Raw genomic sequence first — 22270 nt, forward strand, 5'->3', positions numbered from 1 at the left:
TTTGTGGTCACATTTTTCTGTCAATATTTACTATTTTAAATCGCTATGTCAACATTTCTTATTCAATTTTTCGATGCCAACGGTCACAATGTAGTACAGGATCTGGCACTAGGTAATTCTGTGGAGAGAGTTTCTAAAGTCTCTCTCCCAAATCTGTCTCATTTTGTATCATTAAAAAGAACTTGTATTCATCAACTGACCTCAGGCAATAATGTGGGCAATTTACTAATATTATAAATACACAGATAGATGAACCTCAAAAATGATTTTTAAAAATTACAATGTAAATATTTTGGTGATTTAAAAAGATATTATTGTCTTTAGTTTTTACTAATGACTAAAATGCTTCACATTCTATCAGGCTCCTCACATAACAACTAATTATAATGGACATGAGACAACACAAACTCATTAGAAATGGGTGTTTGGATTCTTCAACTCACCCGTCTCTTGAAGCAATTTTAAGGTATTTATTTTCATGTCGTCTATATACGAACTTTATGCATGTTAGAAGATCAAACTCCTTCATAGAATATTGTATTATAGCTTGTTGTGATCTACCTATAGTTACGAAAACACAATAGGTTGTATTTAATTTACCATGTATTAAACTGGGCAAGCATATTATTTACACGCTTTAAAGCAATATTATACAATTATACAAAAAAATCTAATGAAAGAAACCAGAATACAACTGTCAGAAGCCATTGTGCTTTTTTTTAACCTGCTCTTCTCAATTAAAATTGAATATTATGAGGTTTTAAGTCACTGCACTGGTGGGAATGAGGCAATAGCAACACCAAAGGTTGCGGTACTGTACTTACCGCCCTGATCCCACTCCATTCCTGCCTGCTGAAACTTTTCTGGAGGTCTTTATATGGGTGCATTTCAATGTGCTAATCAGGGTCCTATGACATACGTTGGTCTTTAATGCAATTTTGTAGGTAAAATTGAGTGGAGCTTGTTCCTTTTCAGTTAAAAACTAAAATAAGGTCTGATGTTTGTGATACTCTGCAATTCTCAAAGATTTGAGGAAGAACCCATGGAGGCAAAGGGTAAATCCAGTAGTTTAAGCAAAATTTAAAGAAAGATTCTATTATCTTAAGCAGATTGTCAAAACTTAGATATTAGGACTAATGAAAATACTCTCAAAGCTGTAGAGAGCTAAGATTCACTTGAGAGTAACCTAAAGTACAGAAGACAAAACTATCTAGCGTAAGAAGGGCAGAAATGATCTAAAAATGTAACAAGTCATCATGCAGCATCAGCGAGAGAGCATGGGAAGCAGTGACACAACCTTTCAAGTCTTTCACATCTGCACTTCCATGTCCATAAAGCTACAGATTGAACTTTGTGGCTGATAATTGAAAATGCTTCTAACGTCATACATTTTATACGTTGTGACACTGAATCTAACTGAAAATACTTGCATTCTGCTATATCATATACTCACACCAGGTGAGAAATAGTATGGGCATTGGGATGGCACTTCCTACTCTTCCAAATGCTAACAGCTGTATGTTTTATCTAGCTTTACAGGCAAAGCTAGCAACATTCATAGGGAGACACAAGGGACTCGATGGCCAATCTAAAGAGACTCAATTGTCATGAGGAGTTGGAGTTGATTCAGGCCACCTTGGTGGCTTTGTGCCAACCTCTTTTAGAAAGAAAGTGTCCTGTTTTAGAAAGAAAGGCCGTGAAATTCAACACTTAAAGGCTGGTTTGGAGAAAAAAATGGCAGCTGCCCTGCTTCCTCCCACTTCCAGTACAGCCAGTGTTGGTGAGGGTGATGATGCAGTTGGGACATGCATGCGTCGGCAGTATGTAGAGTAGGCAGATGGTGATGTCAGTCAGCGTGTAACATGATTTGATACACGACCTGCCAATTTGGACATTGCCATTCCAAGCAACACCTTCTCCTAAACACGTTCAGCTGAATGTGCGATAAGCTGCATGGGGACCCCTCACCATCGCAACTTAAAGGGATACATCCAACTTGTAGGTAAGTATTTCTCTTGTACTGTCTCTTGCATAGTTTATATGAATACTGTCTTGCTGGAACACATTTATAACATTGTTAAAGTGTGCAGGGAGTGCTGCTGGATGTTGGGAAGGCGTTGGCTGCTACTGGAAGGCCTGAGTACACCACTTGCTCCCAGTCATGGGGGCTCTACTTGCAATCCCCCTCATACTGCAGCATGACAGCGAGATGGAGCAGAGACAGCAAAAAAGACAAGCTGCTCGCAGAGGGAGAAGCAGGAGGGGGAGGAGGGTACTCAGCAGGAGGCCTTATGCACCTCGGGTCTTCAGGGAGAACTTCTCCTGCCTGTACCTAAGCCAGGTGCAGTGTGTTCGGTGGCTCCGCTTCACCAAGGAGTTGGTCACAGAACTCTGCCGCCTCTTGGAACCAGACCTGCAGCCACAGAGGAGGGCAATGACAGCTCTGCCAGTGGCCCTCAAGGTCGCCAAGGTTCTGAATATTTTCACCAGCTGATCCTTCCAGGCTGGAACAGGCGACATAGCAAACATCATGCAGTTCGCCACCCACCGCTGCATCCGGGAGGTCACAGAGGCTCTGTATTAGAGGAGAAGGGACTTAATTGTCTTCTCTCTAAACAGAGAGAAGCAGAAGAACGTGGGTTTGCCAGGATATAGGGCTTCCTCATGGTACAGGGTGCCATTGACTGCACACACATGGCTTTGCGGGCGCTGCATATCAATGCTAAGATGTACCATAACCACAAAGGCTACCATTCAATTAATGTGCTGTTGGTGTGCGACCACACTCAGCACATCATGATGGTGAATGCCCAGTATCCTGGTAGCAATCATGATGCCTTCATAATGCACCAGTCTGGTGTGCCAGCAATCTTCCAGCCACCACGTCAAACTCGGGGATTAGGGCTATATGCTGACCACCTGGCTGGTCACCCCCCTCCGCAACACCACCACTCATGGCCAGCAATCATATAATGACAGGCATGCTGCCACGAGGAACCTCATCGAGCAGACCATCGGGGTGCTGAAGCAACCATTCCACTGTCTTGACTGCTCGGGAGGAGTTCTCTAGTACTCAGCGGAGCGGGAGTCCCAATTCATAGTGGTCTGCTGCATTCGCCACAACTTAGCCATCATGTGGGCCCAGCCCTTGCCACCACAGGTTCTGCAACCACCTCAGGAGGAGGAGGAGAAGGAAGAGGAAGAGGAGGAAGAAGAGGAGATGGAGGAGGAAGGGAGGAAGCAGGCCGCAAATCCCCGTTCCGGATGGGCTATCCATGAGCGCATCATCAGACACCGCTTCCCCTGAATAAAACTCCAGATCCCAATTGCTCAACACTTTACCATCCCTCTGACACGGAACATCACAGCATCCTCTTGTCCATCATGCTTAAATGAAAGCCACCAAAAAACAAACATTCCAAATATAATTTATAAATGATTAATTCCAATATTACATTGCAAAGTCAACTAATCACTCTAGTGCATTCCCTCAGTGCCTGTCTTTTAAGTTCCTTTGCCTATTCTAGTGCTATACGAAGTGCTACCCCAGTGGCTGCAGCATGGCTGGTGGAAGTCTGCTGACTTTCCGTGGGGAACACTACCCCAGTGGTTCCAGATAGCCTTGCAGGATGACCTCGAGCAGCTTTGGGCCTAGAAGACCCAGCTGTAGACTGCACCACCTCGGCATGGACGGCAGCAGTCTGGGCTGGCGGGCTGACATGCAATGGCACTGGTGGAGTGGCAGTGGTGGAAGTACGAATGCTGTCATCCTGAGAGAAGACAGCAGTTTTGAGCTTCATGGAGCCACTGCCACTTCCTGGGGCAGCGCGTCAGCATTCCTAGCCATCTTTTGGAGGGCAGATTGCTGGACTGCTGTGGCACGCTGCAAGCCCCTTCTCATACTGGTAAACCGAGCCATAATGACAGCAGTCTGATCTTGCGGGGCAGAAAGCTGAGCCTGCATGACAGAAGTCCGAGATTCTGCTGCAGCACTCAGACATTGTGTCGTTTCCGCTTGTGCTGCAATGGAAGCTGCGACATCGCCCATCAGACCCAGCATCATGGTTGGGTCCACAAGTGCTCTAACGGAGTTGCCCATCACTTCCATTCTCGAAATCGTGGGCTCCAAGCTCCGCGCAAAACCCTGTGCAAGGTTGGAGCCGGGCTCCTCCATGCTCCTTGACAGTGACAAGTGGCTCTCTGGCAGGCCTGCCATTGCAATAGGAATTTCTGTGTGCATGCCCATCACCGTTCTTCTGAAGGCCAGCCCATCGAAGTCCTCATCTGAGTTCTCTGCAGCAGAAGCCGTTTGCAACCTCGCCCTCCAGGGAGCTGGCACCCGAGCTACCCTTTTCCACTGGCCTGGCTGCATCCCACTTGTGCCTGGTGACTCACCACGCTCAGATTCTGCCTCTATACTACCCTCTAAAGTTTGTCTAAAGTTCACGCAGTGCCATTTTATGAGCTGGTGCCTTGGAGTGTCAGGTCGAGTGGCCGTGTGTCTCTTCTTCTCCATCACTCTCCTCCTCTACTTCTTCCTGCATAGGCTGGGCTTGTGGCAGTTCTTGGGTATCTGAAAGGAGGAAGGCACAAGGGTCGGGTTGTGGTGAGGGGAGGGGAGAAAGCAAGATGTGCATGCTTGCACCATCAGCAGCTTGTAAATGAGAAGTGATTGTGAGATGAGGGGGAAGTGGGATGTGAGAAGAACGATTAGAGATGAGAATACCATCATCATCAATGTTTTCAGCCTCGCTTACCACCACGGCCAATTATATCTAGACCCGTCTCCTCCAGCTGGCTCAGGTTCTGCAGCCATGCTTGCCCACTGCCTGTTCGCTCCTGCTGTGCCACTTTGACCTGCAAGAGAAAGGGAAGTGCGTCAGTGACTGTGGTGCTATGTGTTTGTCATGGTTGATGGTGTGCCAGTCATGGTTGAATATTTGGAATTGTATGCAAGGTGTGAGATGTGGGTTTGAGGCTTGCAACAGTGGGTGAGGGTGAGGTGAATTTATGATTGTGAGGTATGAGTTGTGATTGTTGAGATTGCTGGTATGTAAGTGATGCGGGTATGGTGCATTGGGCAATGTGCGAGGCTAGATGTTGGTGGAATATGGCATTTTTTTTACCCATTCACAGGATGTGGGCATCGCTGGCAAGGCCAGCATCTATTGCCCATACCTAATTGCCCTTGAGTGGCACGCTAGGCCATTTCAGAGGGCAGTTAAGAGTCAACCACATTGCTGTGGGCCTGGAGTCACATATAGGCCAGAACAGGTAAGGACCGCAAGGACATTAGTGAACCAGATGGGTTGTTACGACAATCCGGTAGTTACATGGTCACCATTACTGATACTGATACTAGCGTTTTATTTCAGATATATTTAACTGAATTTAAATTCCCTTGCTGCCGTGGTGGGATTTAAACTACCTGTCTCCGGATTATTAGTCCAGGCCTCTGGATTACTAGGCCACTATGCTACTGTTCCCATTCACACAAGGCTACATAAGAACATAAGTAATAGGAGCAGGAGTAGGCCATTTTGCCCTTCGAGCCCTTCAATAAGATCATGGCTGATTTTCTACCTCATCTCCACTTTCCTGCACTATCCCCATATTCCTTGATTCCCTTAATATTCAAAAATCTATCGATCTCTATCTTGAATACACTCAACGACTGAGACTCCACAGCCCTCTGGGGTAGAGAATTCCAAAGATTCACCACCCTCTGAGTGAAGAAATTTCTCCTCATCTCAGTCCTAAATGGCCAACCCCTTATTCTGAGACTGTGACCCCTGGTTCTAGACTCCCCAGCCAGGAGAAACATTCTTCCTGTCAAGCCCTGTGAAAATTTTGTATGACTTGGATAGAGAACTGGTTGGCAGACAGAAAGCAAAGAGTTGGAATAAACGGGTCTTTTTCCGAGTGGCAGGCAGTGACTACTGGGGTATCGCAGGGATCGGTCCTTGGATCCCAGCTATTCACAATATATATTAATGATCTAGATGTAATATCTCCAAATTTGCAGATGACACAAAGCTGGGTGGGTGTGTGTGCTGTGAGGAGGATGCCGAGAAAATCCAGGATGATTTGGGCAGGTTGAGTGATTGGACAGAAGCATGGCAGATGCAATATAATGTGGATAAATGTGAGGTTATCCACTTTGGCGGTAAAAACAGGAAGGCAGATTATTATCTGAATGGCAATAGATTGGGAAAAGGGGAAGTGCAGGAGTCTCTGATAGGGCTTGCAGCCACGGTAACTGCGAGTGTGCAGAGAATGGAGGAGTCCATCTCTAACATGAGCACTGCCATGGTGCACGCAATGGCGAATGAACATGCCGCCATGGAAAGAATGTCAACCTCCATGGAGGACATAAATTGCCAGACTCAAATGAGCATGGTGAATCTTCTAAATAGATGGTCTGCTATGGAGGATTTTTATTTTATTCGTTTATGGGATGTTGGTATCGCTGGCAAGGCCAGCATTTATTGCCCATCCCTAATTGCCTTCGAGAAGGTGGTGGTGAGCCGCCTTCTTGAACCGCTGCAGTCAGTGTGGTGAAGGTAATCCCACAGTGCTGTTAGGTAGGGAATTCCAGGATTTTGACCTAGCGACGATGAAGCATTGGCGATATACTTCTAAGTCAGGATGGTGTGTGACTTGGAGGGGAACTTGGAGGAGGTGGTGTTCCCATGTGCCTGCTGCCCTTGTCCTTCTAGGTGGAAGAGGTCACGGGTTTGGAAGGTGCTGCCAAAGAAGCCTTGGCAAGTTGCTGCAGTGCATCTTGTAGATGGTACACGCTGCAGCCACGGTACGCCGGTGGTGGAGGGAGTGAATGTTTAAGGTGGTTGATGGAGTGCCAATCAAGTGGGCTGCTTTGTCCTGTATGGTGTCGAGCTTCTTGAGTGTTGTTGGAGCTGCACTCTTCCAGGCAAGTGGAGAGTATTCCATCACACTCCTAACTTGTGCCTTGTAGATGGTAGAAAGGCTTTGGGGAGTTAGGAGGTGAGACACTCACTGCAGAATACCCAGCCTCTGACCTGCTCTTGTTGCCACAGTATATATGTGGCTGTTCCAGTTAAGTTTCTGGTCAATAGTGACCCCCAGGATGTTGATGGTGGGGGATTCGGTGATGGTAATGCCACTGAATGTCATGGGGCGGTGGTTAGACTCTCGCTAATTGGAGATAGTCATTGCCTGGCACCTGTGTGGCGTGATAGTTACCTGCCACTTGTCAGCCCAAACCTAAACGTCATCCAGGTCTTGTTGCATGCGGGCATGCACTGCTTCATTATCTGGTGAGCTGTGAATGGCACTGAACACTGTGCAGTCATCAGCGAACATCCCCATTTATGACCTTATGTTGGAGGGAAGGTCATTGATGAAGCAGCTGAAGATGGTTGGGCCGAGGACACTGCCCATCTTCCTTTGTGCTAGGTATGACTCCAGCTAGTGGAGAGTTTTCCCCCCCTCGATTCCCATTAACTTCAGTTTTACTAGGGTTCCTTGATGCTACACTCGGTCAAATGCTGCCTTGATGTCAAGGGCAGTCACTCTCACCTCACCTCTGGAATTCAGCTCTTTTGTCCATGTTTGGACCAAGGCTGTAATGAGGTCGGGAGCTGAGTGGTCTTGGCAGAACCCAAACTGGGCATCAGTGAGTAGGTTATTGGTGAGTAAGTGCCGCTTGAAAGCACTGTCGATGACACCTTCCATCACTTTGTTGATGATTGAGAGTAGACTGACGTGGCGGTAATTGGCCAGATTGGATTTGTCCTGCTTTTTATGGAAAGCACATACCTGGGCAGTTTTCCACATTGTCGGATAGATGCTAGTGTTGTAGCTGTACTGGAACAGCTTGGCTAGAGGCGTGGCTAGTTCTGGAGCACAAGTCTTCAGCACGATAGCCGGGATGTTGTCAGGGCCCATAGCCTTTGCTGTATCCAGTGTGCTGAGCCGTTTCTTGATATCGCATGGAGTGAATCAAATTGGCTGAAGCCAGGCTTCTGTGATGGTGGAGACCTCAGGAGGAGGCCGATATGGATCATCCACTCAGCACTTCTGGCTGAAGATGGTTGCAAACGCTTCAGCCTTGTCTTTTGCACTCACGTGCTGGGCTCCACTATCATTGAGGATGGGAATATTCATGGAGCCTCCTCCTCCTCGTGCTTGACTAATCTACTGGAATTTTTTTGAGGATGTAACTAGTAAAATAGATAAGGGAGAACCACTGGATGTGGTGTATTTGGACTTTCAGAAGGCTTTCGATAAGGTCCCGCATAAGAGATTAGCGTGTAAAGTTAAGGCGCATGGGATTGGGGGCAAGGTATTGACTTGGATAGAGAACTGGTTGGCAGACAGAAAGAGTTGGAATAAACGGGTCTTTTTCCGAATGGCAGGCAGTGAATAGTGGGGTACCGCAGGGATCGGTCCTCGGACCCCAGCTATTCACAATATATATGAATGATCTAGACAAGGGAACTAGATGTAATATCTCCAAATTTGCAGACGACACAAAGCTGGGTGGGCGTGTGTGCTGTGAGGAGGATGCCGAGAAACTACAGGATAATTTGGACAGGTTGGGTGATTGGACAGAAGCATGGCAGATGCAATATAATGTGGATAAATGTGAGGTTATCCACTTTGGTGGTAAAAACAGGAAGGCAGATTATTATCTGAATGGCAATAGATTGGGAAAAGGGGAAATGCAACGAGACCTGGGTGTCCTTGTGCACCAGTCGCTGAAGGTAAGCATGCAGATGCAGCAGGCGGTTAAGAAGGCAAATGGTATGTTGGTTTTCGTAGCGAGAGGGTTTGAGTACAGGAACAAGGATGTCTTGCTGCAGTTGTACAGGGCCTTGGTGAGACCACATCTTGAGTTTTGTGTGCAGTTTTGGTCGCCTTATCTGAGGAAGGATGTTCTTGCCATGGAAGGAGTTCAGCGAAGATTCACCAGGCTGATACCTGGGATGGCAGGAATGACGTATGAGGAGAGATTGGGACGATTGGGCTTGTACTCGCTGGAGTTTAGAAGAATGAGAGGGGATCTCATTGAAACTTATAAAATTCTGACAGGACTGGACAGACTAGATGCAGGAAGGATGTTCCCGATGGTCGGGGAGTCCAGAACCAGGGGTCACAGTCTAAGGGGTAAGGCATTTAGGACAGAGATGAGGAGGAATTTCTTCACCCAGAGAGTGGTGAACCTGTGGAATTCTCTACCACAGAAGGCAGTAGAGGCCAATACAGGAAACTCTTTTTTATCCGGCACCGACAGGACCGGCGTGGTGCCAGTTTATCAAAAAGTCCGGATTACAGAGAGGTATAGGTAAAAGGTACGAGAGCTCCGTACACAGCAACAAATCCAGGCTTCCCTGTTGCTTAGCAACAGGTGCAAGAAGCCCGGCCTCAGACCAAGCATCCCTGTTGCTTAGCAACAAGTGCAGGAACCCCGATTACACAGCCACAGATCCAGGAACGGCCACTAATATGAAGTAAAACTTACCTGAGCCTACTCCTGAATTTTGCCGGTTAACAGAGATTTCTGCTTATTTAGGTGCCGGTAAATCGAGAGTTTCCTGTACATTAAATGGCCCAGTAATTCCTGTCGGGGGCTTGCCACGCGTGCAAGCCCCCGATGTGCACTTACCCGGCGCGCCGACATCTGAAACCTGGCCCGCAGTGGATTTCCTGTAAGTGGCCCGGTTCTGATCTCGGCGCGCTGTGCTAACCTGACCCAGCGGCGTAGTTAGTGCGATGTGCCGGCTGGGATCAGGTGAGCACTGTTCAGCCAATCAGGGGAGGGGAAACTTCATTCATAAGTTTGATAGTAAAGACTGTCAAACTCATGAAAAGTACGGCACCCCAAAACACTACTTAAACTTTAAATAAAATTTTAAAAAGCATCCCAATAATTAAATTAACTATGAATAACTTTAAAAAACTATTTTAAACAATTAATCAAATTTTTGAAAAAAATAAATTTTTAAAAAATAGGGTCTAAAACTAAACTTACCTTACTGTAGATTCTTTAAAAATAATAAACCTGTGGAAAAAAAAATTCTAAATTGTACTAAAAGACCACTTACCTGTAAAACTAAGTAATTACGTGTGGTTTTTCAATGCGTAAAAACCGGAGCCCTTTACACATGCGCAAATCTGTAAAAATACAGGAAATCCAAGTCGCACGCGCTGCCCAATACCGCGCATGCGTTCAGCCTCTTAACCCCTTGGGTCAGAGGACAGGAAATGCCGGTTTTCAGCGCATGCGCTGTGCATGCTGAAAACCGGCAGTTCCTCCTGGCACACGCGTGAGTACCCTGTCCGTACTCACGCGTTGTGACAGGAATTACTGGGCCAATATATTCAAGAAGGAGTTGGATATATTTCTTAAGGCTAAAGGGATCAAGGGGTATGGGGAGAAAGCAGGGACCGGGTACTGAATTTGGATGATCAGCCATGATCGCATTGAATGGCGGAGCAGGCTCGAGGGGCCAAATGGCCTACTCCTGCTCCTATCTTCTATGTTTCTATGTTTCTCCCATTAGTTGTTTAATGGTCCACTACCATTCAAGACTGGATGTGGCAGGACCGCAGAGGTTTGATCTGATCCATTGATTGGGGGATCGCTTTGCCCTATCTATAGCATGCTGCTTCTGCTTTTTAGCATGCATGTAGTCCTGCTTCACAGCTTCCCCAGGTAGGCACCTCATTTTTAGGTATGCCTAGTGCTGCTCCTGGCATGCTCTTCTACACTCCTTATTGAAACAGGGTTGGTCCCCTGGCTTGATGGTAATGGTAGAGTGAGGGATATGCCGGGCCATGAGGTCACAGGTTGTGGTGGAATACAATTCTGCTGCTGCTGATGGCCCACAGTGCCTCATGGATGCCCAGTTTTGAGCTGCTAGATCTGTTCTAAAACTATCCCATTTAGCACGGTGGTAGTGCCACACAACACGATGGAGGGTGTCCTCACAGTCTCCACAATGACTGTGTGGTGGTCACCACTGCTACCAATACTGTCATGGACAGAAGCATCTGCGACAGGTAGATTCGTGAGGACGAGGTCAAGTAGGTTTTTCCCTCATGTTGGTTCTCTCACCACCTGTCGCAGGCCCAGACTGGCAGCTATGTCCTTCGGGACTCAACCAGCTCGGTCAGTAGTGGTGCTACCGAGCCACTGTTGGTGATGGACATTGAAGTCCCCCACCAGAGTACATTATGTGCCCTTGCTACTCACTCTCAGTGCTTCTTCCAAGTGGTGTTCAACATGGAGGAGTACTGATTCATCAGCTGAGGGAGGGCAGTAGGTGGTAATCAGCAGGAGGTTTCCTTGCCCATGCTTGACCTGAAGCCACAAGACTTCATGGGGTCCAGAGTCAAGGTTGAGGACTCCCAGGGCCACTCCTTCCCGACTGTATACCACTTTGCGGCCACCCCTGGTTGGTCTGTCCTGCCCTGCCCGTGGGACAGGACACACCCAGGGATAATGATGGAGGAGTTTGGGACATTGGCTGAAAAATATGATTCTATGAGTATGAATATGCCAGGCTGTTGCTTGACTAGTCTGTGGGACAGCTCTCCCAATTTTGGCACAAATCCCCAGATGTTGGTGAGGAGGACTTTGCAAGGTTGATTGGGCTGGTTGTGCCGCTGCTGTGTCCATAGCCGGTGCCAGGTGGCCTGTCCAGTTTCATTCTTATTATTTTGTTTTGTAGCGTTTTATTTTTACAACTGAGTGGCTTGCTAGGCCAGTTCAGAGGGCAGTTAAGAGTCAACCACATTGCTGTGGGTCTGGAGTCAAATGTAAGCCAGACCAGGTAAGGACGGCAGATTTCCTTCCCTAAAGGACATTAGTGAACCAGATGGGGTTTTACGACAATTCGATAGTTTCATGGTTCCCATTACTGATACTAGCTTTTTATTCCAGATTTATTTAGTTAACTGAATTAATATTTTCCAGCTGCCGTGGTGGGATTTGAACTCATGTCTCTGGAACATTAGTCCAGGCCTCTAGATTACTAGCCCAGTGACATTACCACTACGCTACCCTTCCTGTAAAGAGGCACCAAAGGTACATGGACGCCCCCGTTATGAGGGCTGTCAGTACAGAGACGGGTCCTCATGTCCCCACTGATGTGCAGCAAGGTGCTCTCCAGCCACTTGCTAGCAGTGAAGTGCGGGGGACCCATGAGACAGATACTGATGCTCGACAACAAGGAAGCGTGGGCTCCTCTCCAAGCGCTCACACTACCATGCCACTGCGGAGCCCTCAGTCAGAGCCCCAGATTCTGTACCCAACTGAGATGGCCGTCTCAGCCCCTGCACAGCCGCAGGAAGAGCAGACTGTTGCGGAGTCCTCCCAGGCTCCCAAACCCAGAGGACACCCGCCAAAGGTATCTAAGCAGGCGCAGCATAGAAGTGAGCAAGTTGCCTCTTCATCTCCTGAAGCCACAGGGCGAGTACCACGTCGAGATGTGCAAGAGAAAGTTAACACACAAATGGTCACAAGGGTAGTCACTTAGGTGTTTTCTTCTCTTATAAAGTAATTTTGTCATCCTGATTTTAAATTTATTAAAGAAAGGTGATGGCAAAGATTCGAAGATTTGGCCTATGTGTGCTCAGAAATGGAAGTTACACAGTGAGGGGTCAGGGCACCTTTCAGCTGTAATGATGGTGGTGAGAGTGATAGGAAACCACAATTTATTGTACAGATGATGTACGGTTAATAAAGTCGGTCAGATATTCATTTCCACGTGCCAGCGACATGTGGTTGATGCGTAAACTTACGCGAATCTGGCATGAATGAGTGCATCCCTTGCCAGCAATGTGGTCGCGTGCTGGTGGAATTGGCACATCCGCCCCTGCAAGGTGTCCCTCATCTTCCTCCTTCTCCTCCTCGTCCGAGGAGGCTGTGCGCTGAGCCACTTGTTCCTCAGGCAGCGCTAAGCCATGCAGCTGTACAATGTTATGCAGGGCACAGCAGACCATGATTATTCTGGAGATGCTGGCTGGTGAGTACTACAGCGCTCCACCAGATCTGTCGAGGCATCTGAATCGCATTTTGAGCAAGCCGATGGTTTGTTCTATGATGCTTCTGGTGGAAATGTGGCTGACATTGTACCGCTCTTCAGATTCATTTAATGGCCTCCTCATCGCTGTCATTAGCCACTTTTTCAGGGGGGTAGCCCTTGTCTCCAAGTAGCCATCCGGAACGTTGGGTTGGCGGATTGAACAGCTGAGGCACAGAAGACTGCCGCAGGATGAACGAGTCATGGCAACTGCCAGGGAACTTGGCACAAACATGTGGTTACACACCAGCTGGAAGTTAAGGGAGTGGATGCCCTTGCAGTTGACAAACACAGCTGGGTTCTGATGGGGTGCCCTAATGGCCACATGTGTGCACCTGCCATATTTGCAAAGCCAACCGAAAGCGTGGTTACACTTGCTTCATCTGTGGAGAAGTGGATGTAATTGTGTGACTTTGCAGAGGGCATCAGTAACCTGCATGATGCAAGTGTGCGCGGCCAACTGGGAGATGCCGCTGATGTCTGCTGCTGATCCCTGGAAGTACCTTGAAGCAAAGAAGATGAGTGCGGTGGTGACTTTGACAGCCACTGGTAAGGAGTGTCCACCTACTCCTCTGGGCTCCAAGTGTTGGTGCAGCATTGTGCAGATGTCAACAACAATCTCTTGCGAAAGTCTCAGCCTCCTTTGGCATTGTTGCTCGCTCATGTTGAGGAAGGTCGTCCTTGGCCTGTAAACCCTGTGTTGGGGGTATTTCCTGCGGCGAAGGGCAACCCTGCGCTGATGCCCTCTGCCCTGTGCATCATCAGGTGGCTGGGGAGAAGGTTGGCGCTCCTGTTGTTGATGCTGCTGTTGTGCTTGGTTCTGCTGCTGTGGCGGCTACTCTTCCTCCGATTCGGAGGACCAGGTAGTGTATAAATGGCTCCCATTCCGCTGGTATACATCTCAGTTGAGGAATAGATGTTATAAATGCTCAGTCAATGTGGCCAGAGGGTATTCCAAGGAGGTCTCAGTGCATATGGATCCCAGCTTAAACACTCACAAGCTCAATAGACCTGCAAAATCTGTTACAAAACCTCAAAGCACAAAGTTCTGGCATCTGAAAGTCAGCAATGTTGCAGCTCCGCTTTTATGCTGCAGGAGCAGCTGTCAATTCAGCTACTTGCTGAGCCCAGCACAATCAGCTGGAGTGTTTGTCGCACGACAGGCAACAAATGGCATTGTCTAGGCAGTTAACAAGCTGTTAACTGCCTTAAGTGCCTCTCCCACCATTTGGTGTCGGGTCTGATCGGGACTCGCAGACCCGACACTTTGCAAAGTTACATGGAGGCGTGATGGCAGTGGGTTGACAGCCCGCAGTCAATCATTTGGATTTTAACTCCTGACCAGCCTCCAAACCCGCCCTCTGAGTGCTGGCAAAATCGCAGCCAAAGTATTTGCTTAATTTCTCTGCCATTTCCTTATTCCATGTTATAATTTCTCCTGTCTCAGCCTGTAAGGGACCCACATTTACTTCGCTAAGCTGTTCCTTTTTATATACTTATGGAAGCTTTTACAGTCTGTTTTTATGTCTCTCGCTAGTTTACTCTCATATTCTATTTTCCCTTTCATTGTCAATTTCTTGGTCCTCCTTTGCTGAATTCTAAAATCCTCCGAATCCTCAGGCTTACTGCTCTTTTTGGCAACATTATAAGCCTCTTCCTTTCATCTAATACTATCTTTAGCGTCTCTTGCTAGCCACGGATGGACCACTTTTCCTGTGGGGTTTTTGTGCCAAAAAGGAATGTATATTTGTTGTAAATTATGTATTAATTCTTTAAATGCTAGCCATTGCTCGTCCACTGTCATACCTTTTAATGTAGTTTCCCAATCTACCTTAGCCAACTCGCCCCTCATAGCTACGTAGTTTGCTTTGTTTAGAGGTAAGACCCTAGTTTCGGATATAACTAAGTCACTTTCAAACTCAATATAAAATTCTATCATATTATGGTCACTCTTCCCTAAAGGCCCCTTTACTACAAGGTGATTAATTGTTGCACAATACCAGACCTAAAATAGTCTGTCCCCCAGTTGGTTCTTCAACATACTGATCTAGAAAACTATCTTCCATACATTCCATGAAATTGTCCTCCACACTATTACTGCAAATTTGGTTTGCCCAGTCTATATGTAGATTAAAGTCCCCCATGAATACTGTATTACCTGTAGTGTATGTGCCTTTAAGTCAGAACTACTTTTACAGCTCCTGTATACTGTAGTACCGGCAGTGACCACACCGGTATATAAGCTTTGCGCATGCCTCTGTACCCCCAGTCTAGAGACTACCCTCCTCCAGTAAAGGCCTGTTATTTGTTAATGTACAGCATCTGTGTGATTATTTAGTAATAGCATATCCACTGAACCACGGATCCAACAGTGGCGACGAGTGTCGATACGAATATAACTGCAACATAAAAAAAAAAAAATAGTCGAGGCCAGGAACACGGGCGTCGACCACGAGCAACTGCCCAGCAGTTAGGCAGCAATCCAACTTCGCAGGGGAGGCTGTGGAGAGCCGGGCTTGGTTCCCCAGCCACAACGAGCAGTAAGAGACCGACGACAGGTCCAGCGCAAACCCTTCCCGAGCAGCGGCGGCTGGAGCCGACCGACGGCGGAGAGAGAGCCGAGCAGCGTCGACGGGGTAAGACAGAGGGTGAAGAGCACAGGGCGCAGCCGGGGGTTGAACACCGAGTGGCGTCGAGGAAAATAAAACAAACCGGAGAGAGAGGGTAAGAAACAGCCGGGTTCTAGACTGAGCGGCGTCGAAAAATATAAAAAGAAGAATGCGCAGAGCACAGCCAGTGCTCACGGGCTGAACAGGGTCCACGGGGCGAAGAAAGGGGAGACGCCATTGAGCCGCGGAGAAGAAGAGTGCGGGAGGCGCCATTGAGCCGCGGAGAAGAAGGGAGAGCGCGGGTGACGTCATTGAGCCGCAGAGAAGAAGGAAGAGCGCGGGAGACGCCATTTTTAGAAGCCGCAGCGGAGAAGAAGGGCGAGCGCAGGAAGGAAGGAAAGCGCGGGAGACGCCATTTTGTGCCAGCGGAGAAGAAGGGGAAGCGCGGGAGGCGCCATTTGTGATAGTTAACGCACACCCAAGGATGCCGAAGAGTGGCAGCATCTCTACGTTCGACAATGAAGTCGAAGATTGGGCGACATATGTGGAACGTATTGAGGTGTACTGCAGGGCGAATGAAGTGCCAGATGCTAATAAAGCACTGGTTCTGTTAAATTCCATGGGTGCAAAAACTTATGGGTTACTGCGAAATCTAATAACCCCAGAGAAGCCGGTAAACAAGAATTTTGAAAGCATAGTAGAAATCCTACAGGACCACTTAAACCCCACACCGCCGCTGACAGCAGAAAGATTTAAGTTCCATAAAAGGAACCAACACAAAGACGAAAGCAATGCTGAGTACCTAACGGAACTGCGCAAGCTATCGAAACACTGTCGGTTTGGAGCGGGACTAGCAGACACGTTAAGGGACAAGTTTGTGTGTGGGCTACAAAGTGAAGGAACACAGAAACGGCTTCTATCAGAAAAGGACCTTACGCTGGACAAAGCTTTCAGTATGGCAGTATCACACGAAGCAGCCGCAAGGGGCGCTGCAGAGATACAACGGAGACCGCAAGAATATGGCACCAATGAAATGTCCTATGGAACAGGGAAGTGCTATCGCTGCGGCAGAACAATACATGACCAGAAAGATTGTTGGTTCAAGGACCAAGTGTGCAGATAGTGTGGGAAAGCAGGACACATATCAAGAGTCTGCAGGTCTGGGAAGAAAACCAACAGTAAGAAATCTCCACAGGAGAAGTACAAAAAGGTACACCAGGTGATGGACAGTGGTTCAGACGAACAGAAAAGTGACACAGACTCCGGAAGCAAGGAGCTGGGTTGTCTGAAACTGCATAAAGTAACAGAAATAGAGGATCACCAGACTATCTGGGTTACACTCAAGATAGACGGAGTCCAAGTAGAAATGGAATTGGACACAGGGTCAGCTCTAACAGTGATAAATCAAAGAGACTACAAGCGGCTATTTTCACACATACCCTTGAAAGCTACAGAGATTGTCTTGAAGACGTATACGGGGCAAAAAGTCTACCCCAAAGGAAAAATAAGGGTGAAAGTGACATATAAAGGCCAGGAAATACCTAAAATGGATATATATGTATTGCCAAATGGAGGACCACCACTGCTAGGATGTGAATGGATCCGGAAGATACAATTAGATTGGCATTCCATATAGGCACTGAAGGTTGAGGCCAAAAAGGATGACGACGTCACACCTGGACGACTGTCAAAAATGCTAACTGATGCAAAAGAAGTTTTCCAGGAGGGACTAGGAACACTAAAAGGAATAACAGCAACGATTAAAATAGAGGAAAATGCAAGCCCAAAGTTTCTGAAGGCCAGACCAGTGCCTTATGCGATCAGACCAGCTGTTGAAGCAGAGCTGGAAGGGTTGGAACGTTCAGGTGTACTGTCCAAAGTGGACTGGAGCGAGTGGGCTACACCCATCGTTCCTGTAATGAAGAGGTCGTTGAGTAATACGCCTGGGGAACCAAAGAAGGTCCGCATCTGTGGGGATTTTAAGGTGACAGTGAACCCAGTCCTTCACACGGTGCAATATCCACTTCCACGAATTGAGGATATTTTCGCCTCGCTATCTGAAGGTAAACGCTTCACCAAAATTGATCTAGCCCAGGCGTACTTGCAAATGGAGGTAGAAGAAGCTTTGAAACATTACCTTACAATCAACACTCATAAAGGTCTCTATCAATACAACCGGCTGGTGTTTGGAGTAGCCTCGGCTCTGGCTATCTGGCAAAGGGCGATAGATCAGGTCCTGCAAGGGATTCCAGGGACCCAGTGATATTTGGACGACATCTTGGTCACGGGCGAAAATGACAGTGATCACCTCGCCAACTTGGAGAAGGTGCTCACCAGATTAAAGGAGTATGGGCTACGAGCTAATCGCCACAAGTGCGAGTTTTTCCAGAAACAGATCTCGTATTGTGGCCATGTCATCGATGAAGAGGGGTTACATAAGTCCCCTGACAACACTGAGGCAGTAGTCAAGGCTCCAGCACCGGAAAATGTGTCACAACTGAGGTCGTTCCTCGGGCTGGTAAACTACTACCACAAGTTCTTACCAAATTTGTCTACGGTATTACACCCGCTGAACACCCTACTGCAAACAGGGGTACCATGGAAGTGGGATGACGAACGTAGACGAGCTTTCCAGAAGTGTAAAGAATTGATCACATCAAAAGAGGTGTTGGCCCATTTCAACCCAGCACTACCAATTCGTTTGGCATGTGATGCATCACCCTATGGGATTGGAGCGGTGCTGTCGCACAAATTCCCAGATGGGTTGGAGAGGCCAGTAGCCTTTGCGCCTCGGTCACTAACCTCAGCCGAGCGCAACTACGCCCAGATTGACAGGGAGGCCCTCAGCCTAGTATGGGGAGTAAAAAAATTCAACCACTATCTGCATGGGCAGAAGTTCACCTTGCTGACTGACCACCAACCACTTGTCTCCATCTTTAATCCTAAGAAGGGCGTTCCAGTGATGACTGCACAGCGGTTACAAAGATGGTCCCTGTTTCTAGGAGTGAATCAATATGAAATAGAATATAAAGGCATGAAACAGCATGGGAACGCTTATGGGCTATCACGCCTGCCACTTCCTACTGTGGAGGAAGCACCAACAGTGGACCCTATCGAGATATTTTATTCGTCAATAATTGAACGATTGCCAGTAACAAACGCGGATATAGAGAAGGAGACCCGCAATGATCCGACGCTGTCACGGGTATATGAATTGACGGTGAGAGGATGGCCAACACATGGCGACTCACTGTTGCCAGCATTCTCATCCAGAAGAGAACAGCTGTCAGTATGCCAGGGGACAGTGATGTGTGGATCCAGAGTGGTGATTCCACCCAAGTTAAGGGAGAGAGTGCTAAACGAGCTACATGAAGGTCATCTGGGGGGAGTGAAAATGAAAAGCCTTGCTAGGGCTTATGTGTGGTGGCCGGGAATCGATCAACAAATCGAAGACCTAACTAAGAGCTGCTTAGGATGCCAGAAGGTCCAAAATGCACCACCACATGCCCCTCTACACCCATGGGAGTGGCCCTCCTCTCCAAGGCAACGGGTGCATTTTGATTTTGCTGGTCCATTCATGGACTCAATGTTCTTAATAGCAGTGGATGCTCATTCAAAGTGGCCTGAGGTGATAAAAATGTCTTCAACCACTACAGAGAAAACGATTGCAGTCCTACGGACCATATTTGCCAGAAACGGTTTGCCAGAGCAGATTTGCTCTGATAATGGACCACAGTTTGTGTCCGACGAGTTTCAAAAATTCATGAAAAGGAATGGGGTAAGGCATTACACATCCGCCCCGTATCATCCAGCCACAAATGGATTGGCTGAGAGGTTCGTACAAACCTTTAAGAAGGCGATAAAGGCCATGTGCGACGATGAAATTCCACTACAGCATAAGATGGACAATTTCTTATTAGCCTACCGAAACGCGACACATGCAGTTACCAACCAGACCCCGGACATGATGTTCTTTAACCAAAGGTTGAGATCTCGTCTGGACTTGCTCAGACCAAATGTGCGAAGAAATGTTGAGGACAAACAATTCCAGCACATCAATGAGAAGCCAACAACGAGCTTCAATGTAGGGCAACCTGTCTTGGCCCGTGACTATCGAACAGAGAAGTGGCAACCCGGAATGATATGTACAAGGCAGGGGCCATTAATGTACACAGTGGATGTCGGGGAGAACATTGTGAGACGCCACGTCGATCAGATCTTAGCGTCACAGGAACGCGTCAACCCCATGTCTCGAGTACCTGGGGATGAACCCGACATACCGGTAGCATCTACTTCAGACCCAGTAGCAGTGGAACCCGATGAACTACCCGATGAAAAGGGGTCAGAATCGCCTCTGCACCAAGAACAAGAACCTCTGGAAAGGCGCTATCCCGAAAGGGTCAGGAAGCCGCCCCAAAGACTGAATCTATAAATGGACTTTTGTTGTTTAATGTACATGTTGAAATATTAATTGTTATTTGAATATTAGGGGTATTACTAATCTAAAAGGGGAGGAATTGTAGTGTATGTGCCTTTAAGTCAGAACTACTTTTACAGCTCCTGTATATTGTAGTACCGGCAGTGACCACACCGGTATATAAGCTTTGCGCATGCCTCTGTACCCCCAGTCTAGAGACTACCCTCCTCCAGTAAAGACCTGTTATTTGTTAATGTACAGCATCTGTGTGATTATTTAATAATAGCATATCCACTGAACCACGGATCCAACATTACCCTTGTTACATGTGCCTCTAATTTCCTGATTTATACACTGCCCTACAATACAACTACTGTTTGGGGGCCTATAAAGAACTCCCACCAATGTTTTCTGCCCCTTCCTGTTTTTTAGCTCCACCCAAACTGATTCCACTTCTTGATTTTTTGGAGCTAAGATCCTTTCTCTCTGCTGCCTTTATCTCATTCTTTGTCAGGGCTACCCCTCCTCCTTTAACATTTTGCCTATCCCTTCTAAAAGCTATATATCCTGGAATATTTAGTTCCCAACCTTGGCCACTTTGCAACCACGTCTCCGTTATTGCTATTAGATCAAACCTGTTAATTTCTAGCTGCTCTATTAATTCATTTATTTTGTTGTGAATGCTTCACACATTCAGATATAGTGCTTTTAGCTTTGACTTATTTCTCTTTTTCCCTGATGTCACCTTAGTCACTGATGCTTTGTTACCTTTGTTACTCTCTCTGTCCCTTCCTGACCCACTCTACTTATTCCTACCAAAAACTCTACTCTGCTCTAGAGCCTTGACATTTCTCTCGCTGCTTTTACATTTACTCTTTCCTGAATCCTCCCACCCCCCCTTCATTAGTTTAAAGTCCTATCTACTGCCCTAGTTACTCGGTTCGCCACGACACTGGTCCCAGCCCGGTTTAAGTAGAGCCCATCCAAATGGAACAGCTCCCTCTTTCCCCAATACTGGTGCCAGTACACCATGAACCGAAACCCCTTCCTCCCACACCACACTTTGAGCCACGCATTTATACCTCTAATCCTTTTGTCCTTATGCCAATTTGCACGTGGCTCAGGTAACAATCCAGAGATTATTACCTTTGAGGTTCTGCTTTTTAATTTGGATCCTAGCTCCTCAAACTCCCTCAGCAGAACCTCATTCCTAGTTCTACCTATGTCGTTGGTTCCTACATGGACCATGACAACTTGATCTTCCCCCTCCCACTCCAAGTTCTTCTCCAGCCACGAGGAGATGTCTTAAACTCTGGCACCAGGCAGGCAACACAACCTTCGGAATTCTCAGTTGCGGCTGCAGAGAACAGTATCTATCCCCCTGACTATACCAATGAAAGCTAGCCTCCACTTCTTAAAGCTAATCTGCACCTCTTAAAGGGGAGGTGCATTTTGCCTGCAACAGCTCATGCAACTGCCTGAGGGAGAAAGAGGATTAGATGTGAGGATAACTAAGCTGTCTTGGACAGCTTCAGCCCTGCCACTGGCCATGGGCTCAGCGATTGCCCTGCCAGGAAAGGCCAGCACCATCTCCTCCATGGGGGTGGGATTATGCAGGCACACCTGTGCAAATGTCACAACAGGGAAGAGAGCGTGCACCAAGTTTCTCTGATGCAGCACTGGTGGCCTTGGTGCAGGAGGTGGAAAGGAGGAGGTCCTATTTCCATAGGGGGCCAGGAGTGACAAAGTCAAAAATGACAATGGGAGTAAGATAGCCATAGCTGTCAATGCTAGCACTGTTGCCCCGAGGAGCTGGCTGCAGTGCAGAAAGAAGTTTAATGACATCACCCGAGTGGTCAAGGAGAGTGAATTCATCTTCAAATTTCATATCCCACCATCTGCACCACTAGCCTCACACACTGCTCAATGTACCACAGCCCCACCACTCACCTACCAACAATCTTGAGCAATCACGACTCATACTTCACATTCATAGCTTCACCTCACCTTCACACATTTACCACTGCTGTTAGACTCACACCCACATCTCACAGCTTGCACACATTGTCATCTATTCAACCATGACAGGCACATCACCCAAACATTGCACCACATTTACTGACACAATTCCCTTTCCCTTGCAGAACAAGGTGGCTCACAATCGGAGGCAACAT

The 22270-nt window shown here is 47.5% G+C and overlaps 1 protein-coding gene across 1 annotated transcript in view; it reads right to left on the reverse strand.

The window, feature by feature from the left end:
- Positions 1-439: 439 nt before the first annotated feature.
- LOC147106568 (astacin-like metalloendopeptidase) overlaps positions 440-22270 on the reverse strand; it is a 146229-nt gene continuing 124398 nt past the window's right edge. The window contains exon 6 of the mRNA XM_086008483.1: positions 440-561. Within this exon, the coding sequence (XP_085864609.1) occupies positions 440-561 (122 nt within the window). The remainder of the gene's footprint in view (positions 562-22270) is intronic.

Source organism: Somniosus microcephalus, chromosome 15 (assembly GCF_052327205.1).
Source record: "Somniosus microcephalus isolate GS21.2 chromosome 15, FLI_Smic_1.0, whole genome shotgun sequence".
In the NCBI taxonomy this organism is placed as follows: Eukaryota; Metazoa; Chordata; class Chondrichthyes; order Squaliformes; family Somniosidae; genus Somniosus; species Somniosus microcephalus.